General features: G+C 38.7%; 1 protein-coding gene across 9 annotated transcripts in view; it reads left to right on the plus strand.

The window, feature by feature from the left end:
* The window catches only part of ABLIM2 (actin binding LIM protein family member 2), a 143,651-nt gene that overhangs the window by 94,002 nt on the left and 31,643 nt on the right, over positions 1 to 18,006 (plus strand). For 5 of the 9 annotated variants that reach the window (XM_055723959.1, XM_055723971.1, XM_055723974.1 and 2 more), the window contains exons 9-11: positions 1,494 to 1,571; positions 6,144 to 6,290; positions 10,863 to 10,983. In XM_055723959.1, coding sequence (XP_055579934.1) covers positions 1,494 to 1,571; positions 6,144 to 6,290; positions 10,863 to 10,983 — 346 coding nt within the window. Of the gene's footprint in view, positions 1 to 1,493; positions 1,572 to 6,143; positions 6,291 to 10,862; positions 10,984 to 12,716; positions 12,816 to 18,006 lie in introns of all 9 variants that reach the window. The other 4 variants (XM_055723979.1, XM_055723996.1, XM_055724002.1 and 1 more) reach the window with 3 other exon arrangements.

Below are 18,006 nucleotides of genomic sequence, written 5' to 3' on the forward strand. Positions count from 1 at the left end.
CTGTGAAAGAGAGTGACAGGAAAAAGAAAAATGGTGGGAGTGTGATACTGTAAGCAGAAGGGGTGAAGCTGGAAAAGACTGAAGAAATGAAAGTAGCAGGAGAAAGGATAAGGCTTATGAAAAGGCATAAAGAAAAAAGAGGTAGGTGGAGGAGGTATAGAAGTGCATTGGGCCTCCTGTAGAGACATCATGAAAGAGAAGTATGGTTTGCATATGGCATCATGTCCCATGCTTGTCCCCTTGAATCTTCTGAGTGTCTACGGAGCCTCAGTGTAAGACAAATGAATATGAGGGAGAAAATTCTAAAATCCCAGTCAGACATGCCAAAACAGTTAAATGGAATCTATTTTATATGGGTAACTATCTCCACATATTGTCTTAGAGAAGCCACAGGACTGTTTGGGCTAAAGAAGGTCAGTGGAAGGGTAGCTGTGATCATTCAGTTTGTTTGCTCTGCTAACACAGTATGGTACAGATATATTCACATACTGCTTCTAAAAGCTAGTAAATACTTCAAGACTGGAGTAATAGGGAGGATGCTGCCTTGACCTAACAGATAAAATCCTTTTAAGGGTTTGAATAGTTATAACCTCAAGCTAAGAAGTGTCAGCCTTCATGAGACAGTAGATGATGGTCATTCTTCTAAGCACATGGAAAAATATGTACTTTTTGCAATCAGGGACCGTTTTTTTTCCATAGGTGGGAAAGAATATTTACCCAGAATGAATATATCTGGGTAAAATGGGGTATAAATCCATTGACTTCATACTAATATTTGTTTAAACTTCAATTATGGATGTCAGGTCTGTTTACTCATGGTTAATATAATTGTGTCTCACAACTCTTTGTTATTTAAAAATAATTATATTTTTCATTATAAAGGAATCTACCAAAAATAAAGCGGTAAAAAGTCTGTCACTCTGAATGCCAGAATGATTGCAAACACAGCAAAAGCAATTGAGTATTAAAATTAACCTGGTAGTTTTATGATCAGAGAGGGGGGTGATAATAGGCTATTATTGGATGTCTGATTCGGGATGCTCTGCCGGATGTCATGCTGGTTGCTCTGAGTGCATGGCACGGTAGTGTGACACGTTCCAGAAGCAATGGTAGACGGGTTTGGTGGTGTCACCTTAGAGTAAAAATGCTGCCACTGTATCATCTTGTTAATTTGACCTGTCCCTAATAGTGCCCAAAGGCTGTCCTGCCAGCCCAGAAGTGCCCCAGGCCATTCTGTTCTGAAGGGAGGGGAAAAGAAAGTCATATGTAAAATGACTTTTGCATTTTGAAAAAGGTTAATTTCATTGACTAAAAGTGGTCTTATATTTTTAACTCCTTGGTATGCCGGTATGTTTTGAACTCACTGTAATATGCCATTTTTGAGTGCTAAAGGTTAAATTAAATTAAATGTCTTGCACATTCTTTTTGAAGTAACAGTTACATTTTCTCTCCCTCTCCTCTGATTCTTATCCATTTCACTTCTCCTGCGGTAGGAAACAAGGACTTCCTCTGAGAGTATTATTTCTGTACCTGCTTCAAGTACGTCAGGTTCCCCAAGCCGTGTGATCTATGTGAGTATTTCACGGTGAAACTCGTTCTGTGAGATGGGGAAACCCCTGTGCTTCCTCCTGCAGTTTAGTGCATTGGCTGAAAAGTTATTGTCTTCAAAACCACTGCAGCTGGTGATTCCCCTAAAATGGATTTTTTTTTTCTCACGTTTAAAATGTTTGAATACTGCATTTGCCATAACAGAATTCTAACAGTTTCCTTTTATATTTTTTGATGTATTTATAACACTTACAACTACAGCTTATACTGAAGCCTGCAAAATACCACTATGCTTTCTAAAAAGAAAAGTTTAAGTAAACAGTACAGTGCGCAGGTAGATTACAAGTTTAGATTTGAAAGCAGCTTGTCTAAATTGAGCTCTTGAGCCTGCATCTGATTGTTATGAAAACACTTGTGTGTGATTGCAGGACTTGTTTTACCTTGACAAAAGCATATCAAAGGACCTTTGACAATGTTTGACAAAGGACCTTCAAAGTGTTTATGGTTTAAGAAGTACTAGCTTTGGAAGGCTTATAGAGAGGATTTGAAATAACAAATATGATAAAATCTTATGCTGAGTATTTTTTCAATATGAGGTGTGCCTTGCTTGTCATAATTGCTGTAGCTAATGTTCATGGCCAAATTCTCAAGACTATCACCAATAGGCAAGAAATATCCACAGTGTGGGATGATCCATACAGACATCTCTCAGAGCGTTTCAGTATTCCTGGGGCTATTCTTTGTCCTGTCCAGGTATCCCTCAGGTAGACAAGTCATTCTCATCGGATAGGACTGTATGCAGAGGAAATTGACTGCTGGCAAAGTTGTTACAGAAAGATTAAGGGCTTTTATCTACTACACTGTGAAAAGCAAAAAGAGAGCGCCTTGGAGCGAAAATTGTCTTTTTTCTTCAAGTAAAAATTATGTTGAACACAATATACTCTTTATCTGAGTAAGACTGAACTAGAAGTGGAGGAACCGCCCCTTATCTAAATGCTCATTGGTGTTTCTGAGTTCTCCTTCCAGTAGAGCTCCATGCTGGTGGATACCAGTGGTATATTCCAAGTAAAAAAAACGTTGTTGCCTTAGCTCCTGCAAAGACAATTCATTGTACTAGGAGCCTATTATCATGTAAGCACTTTGTTTGGCCAGATGGTCTCTATCTCTGCAGCCATGCACTACTTCATTGGTTTTATAAGCATGAGTGTTCTTCGAAGATACATGTTTTTAGTGACATTTATCTAACTGTTGGACGATACTGTTTTCTTGATGTTTGTGAGTACAGCTTTAAATGTGCTTCACAGGCTGTTAAAGTCAAGGTCAAACCTCTGTTCTCTTCTTCTGTTTCTTTCAAAGGATATCATTAAATCAGTGCACAGCTCTAATATTTGTTTCTGTAATACACTTTAGAGGCAGCTGGGACTGTGAAGAATAAAGTTGTCTAGCAAATATGAGTCAATTAGGAAAAAAGATTCCCCAGAGGCATGCAAGTTGTTGCTTTATCTGTCTCATCTCTGACTGCTTAATTTTCAAAGCTGTGAGATTGATTAAATCCTATTTTGGCTTTCACAAACAGGAAAGTAGAAAATTTAAAACATGTTACTGGACTTCTACATTATCAAAACGATTCTTTGGCTATCTTTTCCATCTGTTTTCTATTATGGGAGTGTTATGACAAACAGGCAGGGTCAAGATGTGTCTTGGGTGCTTTCATTGTCAGTTTTACCAAACCTAAATTCATGCTGCCACTGAAAGGAAGGTCCCACCCACGTGTAGCCCTGTCCCTCTCTGGCCATGTCTTCTCATCTTCGCTTTGGTGCTAGTACTGGTGGTTACGCAGAGGATATGATCAGTCAGTTTTGAGACCAGATTCAGCTACAAAATAACCTACAGAAAACCTCCAGCCAACCAAAGAGGCAAAAAAAGACCCAGAAATCTGCATGTGTTCTAATGCTAACGTAGAAGGCAGAGTAGAGTGGGAAGGCCCGCACAGGACAGCTGCTTTCGGCAGTAGCGTGGATTCAGATCATTAAAACCAATAGTAAAACTGTACCTTAACAGCTGGTGAGCTCTGTGAAGTATAATTCTAAAAGAATTTAGAGAAGATGGTTAAAGCATAGCAACCGTGTATTTGTGGCACCCATACTTTCAAAGGAATAAAGTCAGAGCAATGCAGTCCTTCTGGGCAATGTGCCATCTCATGAGAGGCATGTTTCTGCATCTTGGTCGAGTGGTCAGCTAGGGAAAGATGAGGAAAGCATGTTTTGACTAAACCTGAATGTGGTTTGTACAGTTGGTTTACCGAAGCCATCTGTTGATAACGGACTTTGGTGTCTTCTTGCTCTGGGAGAGGGCACAGGCCAACAGCCTTTGAAGTTAATGGGCATCTTTTCATGATCTTTAGTGATGGCTTCATTATATCCAGACTGAAGTTTACCCTGGTGCTAATATGCCTTCACAGTCCCTAAATACCACTTAAAAATTAAGTTTATTTCTAAATTAAGCCATTAAATAAGGCTTAAATAAAACTCATCCTTTATACTCAGCTAAATTTTATGAAGAGAGAATTAGGTGCTCCATTCTAATACATCCAGCTGGAAGGTTTAGGTTAGGTTACATAGCTGTGTTGTATGTTCTCATACTAGGAATAGAAATCACGTTATATTTTTATGCAGATTGTATTTGCAATTATACAATTGTAAAATTATATATTCCAAGTGAAATAGATACTCTAAATTTAGAGCATGGTTTTAACAGAATCCAAAATGCCACATTATTGAAGCCTCTTGGCTGTAATATGAGCCTTCCCTGAATATCTGAATTCCACTTACGTATTTGAAAGTAGATGAAACAAATAGAAAACAACGTAGGCTGAATGTTTGTAGAATTGAGTGTTTAGGAAGCAATTGTATCTCTAAGGTGTCTTTTCATCCAAATTTGCCTACATTTTGATATTTAAACTGAAGTTAACTAGGTACGTTTTACTCCTGACAGTTCTGAAGTCTAGTGGGACAATCTCAAGTTGCAAATCTGTGTGAAAAGACAGAGGCTAAAACTACCATAATTCACATTTAAATATACCCAATGATGAATTTCTTTGGGTTGACTAGAATAATCTCCACAACCATGGATACCTTAAAAAAGAAATTGTCACAGCCTCTTTGGCCCTCCTTGTGGGCACATACAATTCCTCCTTACCTTTGCTTGACATTCTCTGCATCAGAGCTTGCCACTGGCTTCTCAGTAGGGAGGGATCTATTTTCATTAAGGGGCAATTTCATTGCTATTTAGCTTCTTAAAGTATCTGCAAAGAAGGTGAGATCTGTAGATCACTGAAGAATGACATGTTTGATTAAAACACATTTTTTAATTAGTTTTGAGGATGAGAATACAGGATGACTGTGGCAGCTTTGTTCCACTTTCTTAGGGAAGAGGAATCTCTTTCTGTGGTGCTTGCTTTTGCACAGATTGACACATTGTTTTAGAAAAAGGAATAACTGAAAGTTGTCACATGAAATTTTTCCTGTATGATTAACCAAATAGAAAACTTCCCTGGAAAATCTATTGAAATTTTCTTAGCTCATACTAAGAAAAAATACAATCACTGCACACATGAATCCTGGATGCTTTCATATTTTTGCATGTGGAAGACATTAGTACAGTTTTATAGATGATCATACTGAGATTTGCGGAGAATAGCAAGATTCATTCCTCATTTTGTTGCCGGCAAAAAGCTTATCATTCTGCAGAGCCTGAACTGGGAGTGAGACAATTATGCTGCCCATTTCTCCACTCTCAGTGTGGCCAACTTGTCATCGTATGTACAAGACAGTACGTGCTGGATACAGTTTTGCTGTAAGGTACCATTATCCTAAGGATAATTTGTGCAACTGTGGCATTTTGATAATGATACTTTTGGAATAAGTGTAGTAAGAGGAGAATGGGGAGCAACACATCCCTTGCCATCCGTTGGCTGTGTGAGTCTTGTGAAAGGATTTGAACTTCCTTAAGTGGCATCTGTGATCTTCCAACTAATCCACCATGGTGCAAATCCATCATCTGCTGGTTTGTCACCCGTAATTAAGGGCTACTTAGACATAGTCAAGAAAGGAGGTGGAGCTGTGGGACACCGCTAAATGGGAAAAATTAAAGACCTGACTGATTTTTTTCACCATCTGGAGAGTATATGTTGCAATATGTATTTGGTTGTTCACTACTGTTTATGGTAGGGGAACCCTTCACACCGAAACCACTTTAAAATGGAAGGGTGTTTTGCCTGAAAGAGACTGCAGCATCTGTCTCCCATGTCTTTTTGTGCAGCTAGTGGTAAGTGGGAGGTAACCAGGGGAGCTGGACTTGATGCCGTGCTACTCCTAGTAGCCAAATGGGAGCACCAAAGTAGAAAGCCCCAGTATATAAAAAGGAAACAGCACTAATATGTAGCATTGTGTAATAAATAGATTTCAATGTGCAAAAACAGAGGAAGTGGTTTATTATGATGATGACTTTTCTACCTACATTCATCTGTCCTTTTCTGATTGCATCCTGATCGTAGTCTTTCTTATTCTCACTGCTTTCTTTCCTCCTTTTCTTAGGCAAAGCTTGGAGATGAGATTCTTGACTACAGGGATTTGGCTGCTCTTCCTAAAAATAAAGCCATCTATAACATTGACCGCCCAGATATGATCTCCTATTCTCCATATATCAGTTACTCTTCAGATGACAGGCATAGTTACGGGGAGGTACTGAAACATGGGTATTTTTCATACTAAGAATTTGAGATTTTATGTGTATCATTAAACATGTTGATGAACACTCTTAAACATGCATAATTAAAAAAAACCCAAACAACTAATTTTTATCGGTTCAGCTAATCGAGTCATGTAATCCATTCATTCACAAGGCCTTACAAAAAACAAGCGAGATGTTCATTTCACTTTTTAGTTTGTGGAAATTAAAGAATTGTTTTCTGTGATCATTTTTTAAACAGATGACATGTAATTAAAGTATGTTTTCCTGAGAGGAGTTCTGCATGCATGTGGTAGGAAACAGGAGCCATTGCTAATTATAATGCAAAAATCAGAAGCGAAGCCAAATGTCTTTCATGATTTTTTTAATTTTTTTTTTTAAGTGTACCATGTTATTCTGGTAACACAAAAATGGTATCACTTTCCTATGCACAAATTTCTTTCAACTATCCCTTACTAAAGTTCATGCTCATGTCATGCATGCATTTCAACCTATTCATATGCAGAGCTAATATTACACAGTTTGTGCTAATGAAATCTAATTTAACGTAATCTTAATACTAATTCTTTTTTTTGTGAAACGTATTTGTATATAACTCCTGTCATGCAAGTTAGCTTTTCTTCCCTAACCATATTAACCTTTCGTTTGCATTTCTAATTTCTTTTATAATTTTAGATATGTTTTTACAAATCAATCCTCTCAGGTATACTAGGTGTATTAGCCAGAAATATACAGTCTAGAATGGAAGTCTCTTTGTTCTCTGTAGGTGTAAATGAATGGGTAGAAATAAATGCTATAAATAATAGCCATACTCTTTATAATGGCCTTACTCCTGCTATCACACCTTTTACACTTCATCAGTCCCACTAAAATCTCTGCACTCCTCTGAGGTGAAGCACAGCACATATCTTAGGTTTTGCAGACTGTTTTCCAGACTTCTTTCTGTACAATGCTGAACCACAGCAGCTCCATTATAATGCTTTCTAGAAGATTTTAAGATTGTATCTGGTAAAGGGTTCAAGTGGTATTTAGCTTTCTGATTTCACAAAAGTGAAAGCAGTTGCCTAGCCCTGAACCTATGGAGTATAAACACTTCCCTTCTATGTCAAAGTCCCTGGGTGCTGATAACGTTTGTGGTCCTCTTCAACTGCCCACTCACATCTAGGCTTGGCAGAGGTGCATAGATTAAATAACCTTCTGCCCAGCTCGGCTCCTGTGAGGACACGTGCATTGCATCCCTTCCGAGGTGATTCTGAGCTGTGCTTGCAATCCAACATGTGCATTGTCATGGTGCTGCAAATATTTATACCCTTGCTGCTGCCGGGGGGAAAAAACTCAAATGCTGTCTTCCACATTTCAGCACCCAGGCTGCTACCTCCAGCTGCAATCATTTCAGTAGATCTGCTCAACTGAGCAGATAGAGCATTTAATTTTGAAAGGAAAATGAGTGAACAGCAAATTATCAGATTTCATTGTTTAATTAAAAATTAAATGGTACAGATATTTTGCCAGCCCTGAACAACAAAGTTCTACTCCACATTTTGGAGGTGCTTCGATGCAGATTTAGCTAGGGCTTGAGTGTAGTTTCAAGCAGTTGCTTTACATGGGAGCTTCCCTACTAGCAGCACTTTCTGTGGCACTGGATTTACTCCAGGATTTTGTAGCACAGAAATCAACAAAAGCTTCATATGAATCTATTTATATCTTATTCCTTATTTACTTATTTAAAAACAAATAAAAAGAAAGATTGCCCTAACTTAATTGACAGGTGTTTTTCCTAACTGTATCATGTATTATACATGGATATTGATATTTTTAGAGTAGTTCTCACAAGTAACATCATGCATGAATTTGTATCACTAATTTGTTGTGTGTTGCTGTTTGCAGTCACCTCAGTTGCTCTCTCCAACACCTACTGAGGTAATCCCCAGTGCCTTTGTTCTCCTGTTCTGACCCATTTTGTGATGGTAAACCTGGTCATATTGATAACCAGCAGTGTCTGAAATATGGGGTTTGCCTCCTGCCTCTACAGTGCATGGGGTTTTATAATTCATGTTTTTCACAGTGTTACTTGTGTTGAATACATGCTCTGCTTCTGGATTGTCATCTGTATGCATCTAGCTCCACTGTCATCCATGTTTATGCTTTCCAAAATAAAGGTTATACGATGGTCACTTCTTCAAGCTCTACTAAATAAATTATATTGGGAAATACAATTTATGTTTATATGTGAAGCTGCCAGCGTGAGTTGACTTGCATTAATTCTCGGCATAGTTTTCTCTTCTTTTTTTTCTGTTTATTTTTTTATTCCACAAATAGTTTAAATTCCTTACATTATTTGCACACACATAACTGTTAAATCATTTGCACATATCTGAACTTCTGGGTCTGTACGTTGATGTGTATTAATGATCAAAGCCAGTCATTGTTTGAAGACACATCACCTTGGAAGCAATGATAGCATTTCACATGGTTTCCCATACAGTAACTCAATTACATATTGCAGGCCTGCCTAATTTGTCCACTATCCAAATTTTGTGTATTGCAAAATTTTGGTAATAGTGGAGGATTTCAAATTTCCGTTAAGGACTGTAAATGACAAACTGTCACTATAAGTGCTGGTTAAACAGAGAAGTTAACCAATAGAGTTGTAATTTAATAGGTAGTTTAAAAATAAAAACATGCTTTATTTAATATTGGATTTCATGAACTTGATTGACTGTTCCTTACAGAGATGCAAAGGTAAACAAAAGGTAAGGTCTGAAACAGTCAATATGAAATCTTGGTGTTTTGGAAGATTATAAGAATTTCCTTTAAAGTAGCTACCAGTTATCAAACTGTCAATACTGTTAAATACCAAAAGTGACACTGGTGTGGAGGTTGGTGCTGCCATGATTTGTGTTATGTGACTGCTCCCATGTTACCCAGCTTTGCCATGCTTGCAGTCTTTCTCTAAAGAGTCTGTGATCAGGTGCTCAGGCATGATCGTCTGCAAACTTGTCACCAGTTTTGTTGCCGGGATTTTTATTAGAGGAGAATCCCACTGTATCGTGCAATTGGACGCATCATAGACCATTAGCTAACGCTCATATGATATTTAAGTATCGTCACAAGACTTTCTAGAGACATTGCTGTACTGCTTGTAACTGTCTTCACTAGGCTTAGAGTAGATATTAAATAACGTAGCTACTTTGGGAGGGAAACATCTCAAGCTGGGCACAGAGGAGTTGGTGGCAGGCAGGAGGCCTGTGGAATGCTGCATGCTTGGGAAGGCATCAATTGTTCTCTGTTTTTTTGTATAATTTCTTCTGAAACTGATACTAAAGCAATAATGCTACTTACCACTATACAAAACTGGGTGGGTTTTTTTTCATTTTTGAAGGTGCAGTCAGTGAGTCTGGGGTGGGGTGGAAGGGACAGAGCACCCCTGAACCAGAGGAGAAAACTGATGATGCGAGGACGTTGTACTTCTCTATAGAGTCAAAGATAATCCCAGGGAAACCAAATTCATCTAAAGATGAATGGATGGATATGATTAAGTTGTCCTGACAGGGACCATGGAGAGAGGGATGGGGCGAAGCAGGATCTCCAGAGTGTTTAAATGATGTGTGGGAGTCACACAGATGCCTAAAGATGTCCCAGTATTCATGAGAAGTGACTGACACCTGCTATGGTATAGTATATCCTCACTCACTCCTACTGGAATAGGAGAGGGGAAACATTTTTTTCGAGTGTGACTTTCCATAAGGGAGCATCTGCAGGTTACATTGTTTTGTTCTAATTTGAAGTTAACTCAAGCTAATTCTTGCTTGTCTTAAAAGAAACAAGAAACTTGATTTTGCTAGTTTACAAAAAGTCAATTCCACGTCTAATTCACTCAGTAATGGTTTTACTGTTAAGAAGGCACTATATGCAAATGGCAATTGTAATTTTACTAGCTATAGGGTGAGGGCTTTGAAATGGGTGTACATGGTTTTAAGTGGTTGAAGCCAAGGATTTAGTGGGAAATGGGTTTTGCTTTGCACGATGCTGCAGTATTAATGCTAATGCTATACATGACTGTATCAGTTACTTAGTAATCACCATGTTGTATTATGGTGTGCTGGGCAATTTATACAGCAGACACAGTCATTTCTGTAATGCAGTGAAGCCAACAAATGCTGATTTTTGTGTTGCCTGTAACCATTATGCATCCATTCATATGGGTACAAAGTTATTATAGTGCTATCACGCTAACCTGACCTTGTCTTCCACCCACCCACATATGCCCAGGGATTTATACTGTCCTGAGACAACACTTCTACAGTGTTATGTTCTTTTCAAATTATATTGTCATTTTAAATTCATGTATGTGCTACCTTTCCTGGGAACACGGCCGTTCTCTGATTCTTGGCAGAGCTGTTTCAGTCACACTGCAGCGGAGGTACTTACGGCTGAAAGCCACCTCATTTCATTGGGATTGCATGGAGTGTTACAACAGCATTGACTTCCATCTACACAGCACGGACACGTGCAAAATGGCATGTTCTTTCCCTGATAACATACATTTCCTCGCTTCCTCTCAGGGTGACCAAGATGACAGATCTTTCAAGCAGTACAGGACATCAAGTCCTAGCTCTGCTGGCTCGCTGGGCTATGGTCGCTACACTCCAACGTCACATTCTCCTCAGCATTACAGCAGACCAGGTAATTGAAAAGCAGCCTTTTTCATTCTCCAGATTTTTCTTCTACTTTGTTTTATGTCATAAGTAGGGTAGACTCTGGTAGACAGGGGTTTAAGGAGGAGTAGCTGTTCATTGCAGTGGTTTATTTACAGTGAAACAGCAAGTCCCATGGGAAGAAAGGAAACAAGTGCTTCAGGAATGAGTATCTAAGAAAATGAAAACAGGCATCTAGAAAGATTGATTTTATGTATCTGTAAATGGAAGATAAAACAGTTTAAAGGACTTAATCCTAGTCCCATCCTGCCTGAAGCTATGCATTCAATCCACACCTCTTTTCAAGGAATGGCATGGTAGCAGTGAATGCACACAATGCCCAGAGTATGATCCAGTGACTTCATATCCCTTCTTGTACCGCAGGGTTATTGCCCGTGTCTCCTCTCCACAGTGTAAGAGCTGGAGGAGTGACTAGGGGTTCTAATGGCTGGATTTTGAAGGCCAAGTTGCTATAGCTGAGAAGCTTACAGCAATGTTTATTGCCACTTTGGGCTGTAGTAGCAGCTGTGTTGGTGCTCTTGTTGCACAGAGAGGAGGGATCCTCCTTTTGATCTTTACATGGGAGTCCCTTACAAAAGCCCGTCCGTATTTAGGCAATGTGCAGAGTTTTATCCTTGGAAATAATCAACTAAATTGCTCAAAAACAATTCTGATTTTTCTCCACTCCATTATTTGGGTGGAGAACGCAGAGCATTATTTCCTTGGTGTCTTTTAATTTCGTTGGAGATACATTATAATTATAAAGTGGTTTGGAAAATTGAGAGTTCTTAATCGTTCCAGTGGAAATGAAAATTTTATGGGTAACAGAAACAGATTTTACAGGAATTGAATATTTGTGTTACATAGAGTCTTTGACAAAGTGGAAATGAGATTGAGTATTAAAAATCTATTTGAGAGAGGAAAGATTAGTCTCTGCCGAAGGTCTGCCAGCTGTGTCATGCTTAAGCTTAGCTGCACACTGTTAAAGCAAGGAGGAAAGATGAAAGAAATTCCAAATTAATTCTAACGTTTTACAGCTTCATTGAAAATTTATTAGATAGTCATCCTAACTGCCGCATTTAATAATTGTCATTAGTCCTCCAAAATATGTTATCAGGACGTAATTACAACAAAGCAGAGATTACTTTGAGAATGTTTTTCAAGGTACTTAATCACATGTCTAACTTTCGTAGCTCAAATAACTTCAGGACGTTTCTTCAAATGCTTAAATTAGCCATGCATCTGAGTGCCCTGGTGTGTTGTGAACTAAATCCTACCAGAGTGCACCAACGGCAGTGAGAACTGGACCCACTCGTAGCGCAGTTCTCTGCAGAGACAAGGCTCTCCCCATTTCATTTCATTAGATCCATTATGAGCATATATCATTCCCTCTTTCAGCTTTTGAATATGCAGATTTTCCCCTGAGTGCAGCTATGCTTTTTGTGGTGCCTTTTCTGGAATATTTTCTGATGCGTTACATTATAAGCATTTTATACGATGCTCTTTCTGTTGCGGAAAGCGCGTGTCCCTTGGTCGAGCACGTAGTATGGCCACTGTGATGTTTTTAGCACTAACCAGAGAAGGATGAAATCTGAAATATAAACTATATGTTTTTAAGCATCAGGAGGAAAACGTTCCTGAAAAAAACGGTGGCATTGTAATTTGTGGCTTTCAGTAAGTGAACTAAATAGTTTATTTTCACTTACTCTCTGTTGCCCCCAGCTGGTACTCAGAGTCTTGGTACCAGTAGCTGCATCTCCCTGCCCCAACACCCAAGCCCTACATCTACATTCAGACATCATTACATCCCTTTCTTCAAAGGTAAGGTCCAGGAATGCAAAACCGTGCTGTGATACTGTAGACTTACTCAGATGTGTTTCACTTTTATGTCTGTGCAAGCATGGCTTCCACTTGGATAAGATTTGTCTTAATTTTGTGCAAGTGCTTTCTTGATGTAACGTGTAAGTTTTAAGAACTGAGGGGGTATGGGTTATTTTATTTTTGCTTTTTTTCAGTGAGTGTTAAGTGTCTTTCAGAAGGGTAGAGGGAAGGAATTAGCTTTTGTAAGTAAAATGAGGGACAGAGTAATTTGAAAGTCTTTTTGTTCTAAAATCCAGGTTTACCTTTACCCTGTGGGTGATGTTAAATAGCGTAACAAGCTTATACGTTGGATCCAACATTGGATGATCTGTTACCTAATGTTCTAACCTACATTTAGGTATTCTTCATATTATTTGTAGCATTACCAAAAATTATGCCAGATAAGGTGGTTAAATCAATATAACTGCACTGATTAGCAATAGTCTGTGCTGTGTATTATAAAACAGAGTAACAGAATCGATTCTCCTTGCCCTTAATTCTTTTTGCAGTGGATATTAACATTTAATGACCTCCATGTTGCGGATGTGAGACAATGCCAAGGAATATGAAGAACCTTTGAGGCAAAAGCTTATTTTTTCTAGCTGGTTAGTTAAATGTCAGAAAGAGAAGACATTCAGCTACCACATGTGTCTTCCCCGGAGTCTGTCCTCTCTCGTAACAATGTAAATGGGGAGGAGACACGAATGGCAAACATTTTCAATGCCTGTTCCTTGACTCTCACGTACTGTTTGATTTAATAAAGCAAAACTGTTCTTCCTGCTGTCATAACCATTACAGAAAAGGAAGTGACCCTCTGCAGGAACCAGACTTGCAAACTCAAGTGAACAGCAGGCACTCATTGAGTTTGGAAGAATAATTAATGCATCTTCACTGGGCTCTAATGCATCCAGAAACAGTTCTGCCCAAAGTCAGCGGAATTTCACTGGTATAAACAGGAACAGAATCAGACTTGAGTCTTCTAAATAACGATTCCCAAGAGAAAAATTTGGAGGGAAAAGCTGATGAGATGAAATTTTGCTGCCATTTTAAAGTCTACCTGCAAAACTCCTTCCCACAAGTAGTCACACCCCCACACACATATTTTTTGAAAGGCTGGCACACACTGGTATTCTCTGCAGTGCTGCTTGAACAGTTTTTTGATCTGTCCCCTAAATTTGGATGATATTATCCAACCTGATGTACTAAGAAAAACCTCTTTCATGTGCTGCAGTGCATGTATTCACTGTATGGAAAGCTCTTATTTGAAAGCCCGCTTGCAATTGCTTAGCAGCGCTCCCGTTACATTGAGTTTCTGTTCAGCGCTACCTGCTGTTGCCCAGAGCAGCAGCAATTACTTACTGCTGCTGTTTAGAGGAAGAAATCCTCAAGTGGCAGCTCCTTGTGCCCGAACACTTATTAGTAAAGTGATGAAAAAATATAATATTTTGCAATTCTGCAGCACTTTTATCAAGGAGCCAAAATATTTTGCAAGCAGTAGTTCACAGTGCCTCACAGTGCTCCTGTGAGGCAGAAAAGCTTGTTTATAATTTCCCTGTACAGGCAGTTGTGAGCCCTGCAGCAGTTGTATAGATTCTCTGCTGGTTTACACAGAGTTAACATCTCAGTCCAAAAGGAGTCAGAGTATTTGCCCCCATCCTCTTTAAGGTCTCTGAATTATTTTCTCTGAGTTGCAGACTGTACTTTCACCTTATCTGGAGAAACCTTTTGAGGATGTGAATATGCTGGTTTTTTCTCTTCAAAGTGGTTACTCAGGGAAGATTATGATTGTACCAATAATTGCTTTTTATCCAGACCAAGATTAATGTTACTACTTTGGTTTTAGAAAAGTGAAATCACACTAATTTAATTTTTTTTTATAAAATTGAAATATAAGACACCAATTAATAATAATAAAAGACATACTCTTTGTAAAGCCAGCACTCCACAATCATCATAAAAAATACTTCTCTAAGATTCTAGGAGACAGAAACATTATTACTGGCAGAATCTTCCTTATGACCTCACAGAGTCTGCATCATTTTTCTCCTAAGAATGACATGATTCATCATTCTTCCAGCAAAAAATACGGTTACTGAGTTTCTGCTCGCTCTTCGGTATACTGTAGTCTTGCTCTCATGAAGTGTAATAGGATGAGCTTTAGTGTACAGATGAATTATTTGATTGTGCTCTTTTAAGGATTTTTGTCTTCAGAATGTCTTCGAAATAAATCCTGTGACAGCCTCACATCCTCACATCAAGAAAACTTCACAGGTCATGCACCTGTGAATGACGGGGTGTGATATTCCAAGTACCTACACTTGGTGTGACTCTTCTTCTCGGGGTGATGGAGTCAGTGAGTGCACTGGCCATGCTGAGCCCTGCTGAATAAGTGCTTTCTTAAAACGTGGTAGAAAGTATCTTTCCTTTCTAGTACAGGAGCACAGCTTCCAAAGTCCATTTTATTCGACATTGAAAGCTTGAAAAGCATTAGTCATCAAACCTGAAAAACAAAAACCTTTTTCTAGCTTAATGCAACATGTGCAGAGATATTAAAGCATCCAGTTTCATGAGTATAAGCTCTGACATCTCCCTCTTTAGGCCAGTTGTTTGTTGCTCAATCCCAAACTTAGACAGCTCTCACTGTAACTCATTATCGAATTTCCCATACTCTCAGATAAGATAAAAGCTGACTAGGAAGGAGCTATAAACAATATACTTTTCATGACAATCCCTTGAAAAGGGGGCATGGTCTGAGCTGTGGTCAGTTGGCTCCACGGACACGAGGTTAAAAGAGCAGCCTACTCTATCAGCAGCCAAAAGACACAGGGAAGTTTTTGTGGTTGACACTCAAGTTCAAAGTAAACCTTTCCAGATTCTTTCCAAGTTAAATAAAATGCAGGGAACAGTTCACGATTCTGGTTTTTTTTTTTTGCTCTGTGCTGACCAGTAGAGCAGATCACAGCCTGCAGCTGCTTGTGGCAGAAGACAAAACCAAAAGATTGGAAAATTGCTCCTCTGGTACTTGTGTTTTCTGAGACCTTATTTGAAGTTCTTCAGTGTATACCAGGCAAACCTTAAAAGAGACGAATTCTTGGCAAAGTCTCATTTTAAAGATTTTAATTACAGACCAGATTAAATGACTGTCTGTAGTTCCTACACATAAGTTTTTTCTACATGGGTCTTGAGTTTGCTTTATTAAATACTTATTTTTGTATGCAAAATGAGAAATACAGCTACTCTTGTGTATTTGTCCCAATCAGTGGCAGAATTTAAATTTAAATGTGCATCAGCTTGTACAAGTGGGCTGCAAGAAGAACCTTTTCCCTCATTTAATCCTTAATTCTCCCCTTTTGATCAAGATAGAGGTGATGGCCTTGCAAACTGCTCCACAGAGATGGTCCTTACATCGAGCAGTTTGCAGATCTGCTGTCCCCTGGTACTTGTGCTTGCATCCTGTTTCCTTACAAGTTTATTCCTCTTAATCAATGCTTCCTCCTGATTCCTTGATGACACTTTACCTTATCCCTGAAGAATTACTCTCTGTGTGTGTATGATACCACCTCCTTGGGGTCACTGCTCAATGAGGTGATTATTCATGCAGTGCAGGTCATATATGAATAATATGGGTTTAATAATATGCTATTTTTTAAGTAATTGAGGAATTAATACTCTGTTAAAATCACTTGAAAATGTTCCTGTTCTTTTTAAATTAAAAAATTTCAGTAGTAACACCACATGTAAATGAATGGCATTACAAGATTTTTAAGGTTTTTGGAGTTATAAGAACCTTACTTAAATGAGTATCTACCACAGCTCTTTGCATTCAAACTGGGAGTGACATTGAGTTTCTTCCATTTAGTAGAGATGACCAAGCATCTGGGCAGCAAGCAGCAAAGAAAGAGGGAATTAATAAATGTATGGTGAAGACCTGTCACCACCTCTTTCTTTCCAAAAGCAAAGTGGGAATCAAAAAACTGAATAACTATCCGGTTCCCTGTCCAAGGACATCTTGACTACAAGCTGGTGGTGATGCACCAGATTTTTAGTAATTCCATAATTCTTCTCTTACTTTTTGGAAGGACCGTAATCTATCAGCATGTGCAGTTGCGATTTCAGTTTCTCAAATGCTCAGGTTACATTTTTTCCACTAGAAATCACAGTGACTGACTACACAGTGGTAAGAGCTGAATTGGTTTTAAGTTTTAATTTTTCACCAACTGTGAAAATAAGACATAAAATTCGGAACAGGTTAGTTAGTGTATTGTCTGTCATGAGATGCACAGCATGCTTTTCTGACCTTGTCTGGCCTGGTTTTGCTCCTGTGGAACTCAGTAGTGCCACCCAGTTGGCCTCAGTGGTTTGTGTCAAGGCTGGCTTTGGTGACAGACCCATGACCACACATCCACTTCTTGTCAGCAGAGGCCGAGACCACCTCCATGGGCATGGCCTAGGCAGTTACGGTAGCCCTATAGTTTTATGGCTATAAAACATGTCTCCCTGAAGGCAGAAGTAACTCAGTTACAAGTCTAGTGTCCTGAGCTACTGCACTTACTTTACCCCCCAAAAAACTTGCTATAATTTCATTGTTACTAGCCATTAAATTTGTGCTCCATCCACACTAAAACAATAACGGCGAATTAACAACCATTTTATGTTAGAATAAATGTCATGTTTGGCTTCCAGTTGCTTAACAGTGCTGTAAGTTAATAGGATTTTACAAGTCCCAAAAAAGTAGAGCTTTACTTTTTTGTTTGCCAAGCAGCACTATAATGCCATAGAGTGTGCTTCGGGGAAATAAGCTGAGAGGAAATGAATGGCACCTAATAAGCATTTGACAAAACAAATGAAAACATGAATACGGATCAATCCACTGTATATCTTGAAATTTGGTGAAGTGACTATGGCATTATAGATCCATGACTTGATAATCCAACCTTGTTTTTGCGTAAATAAAAAATGCTGTGGCATGTTACATGTGGGAAAAGTTTGCAATTAAGAAACAAATTGCACTGGTTTTGTCATGGATATACACAGGAATATTTGACTTAACTGAAACATCTGTTTTTTGGTTTAGTCCTGCTTTGAGATAATTTAAACACTACTGAATGATTTCATTACTGGTTGCAGGGGCAGGCCATCAGCCATAGCATTA

Source organism: Falco cherrug, chromosome 1 (assembly GCF_023634085.1).
Source record: "Falco cherrug isolate bFalChe1 chromosome 1, bFalChe1.pri, whole genome shotgun sequence".
In the NCBI taxonomy this organism is placed as follows: Eukaryota; Metazoa; Chordata; class Aves; order Falconiformes; family Falconidae; genus Falco; species Falco cherrug.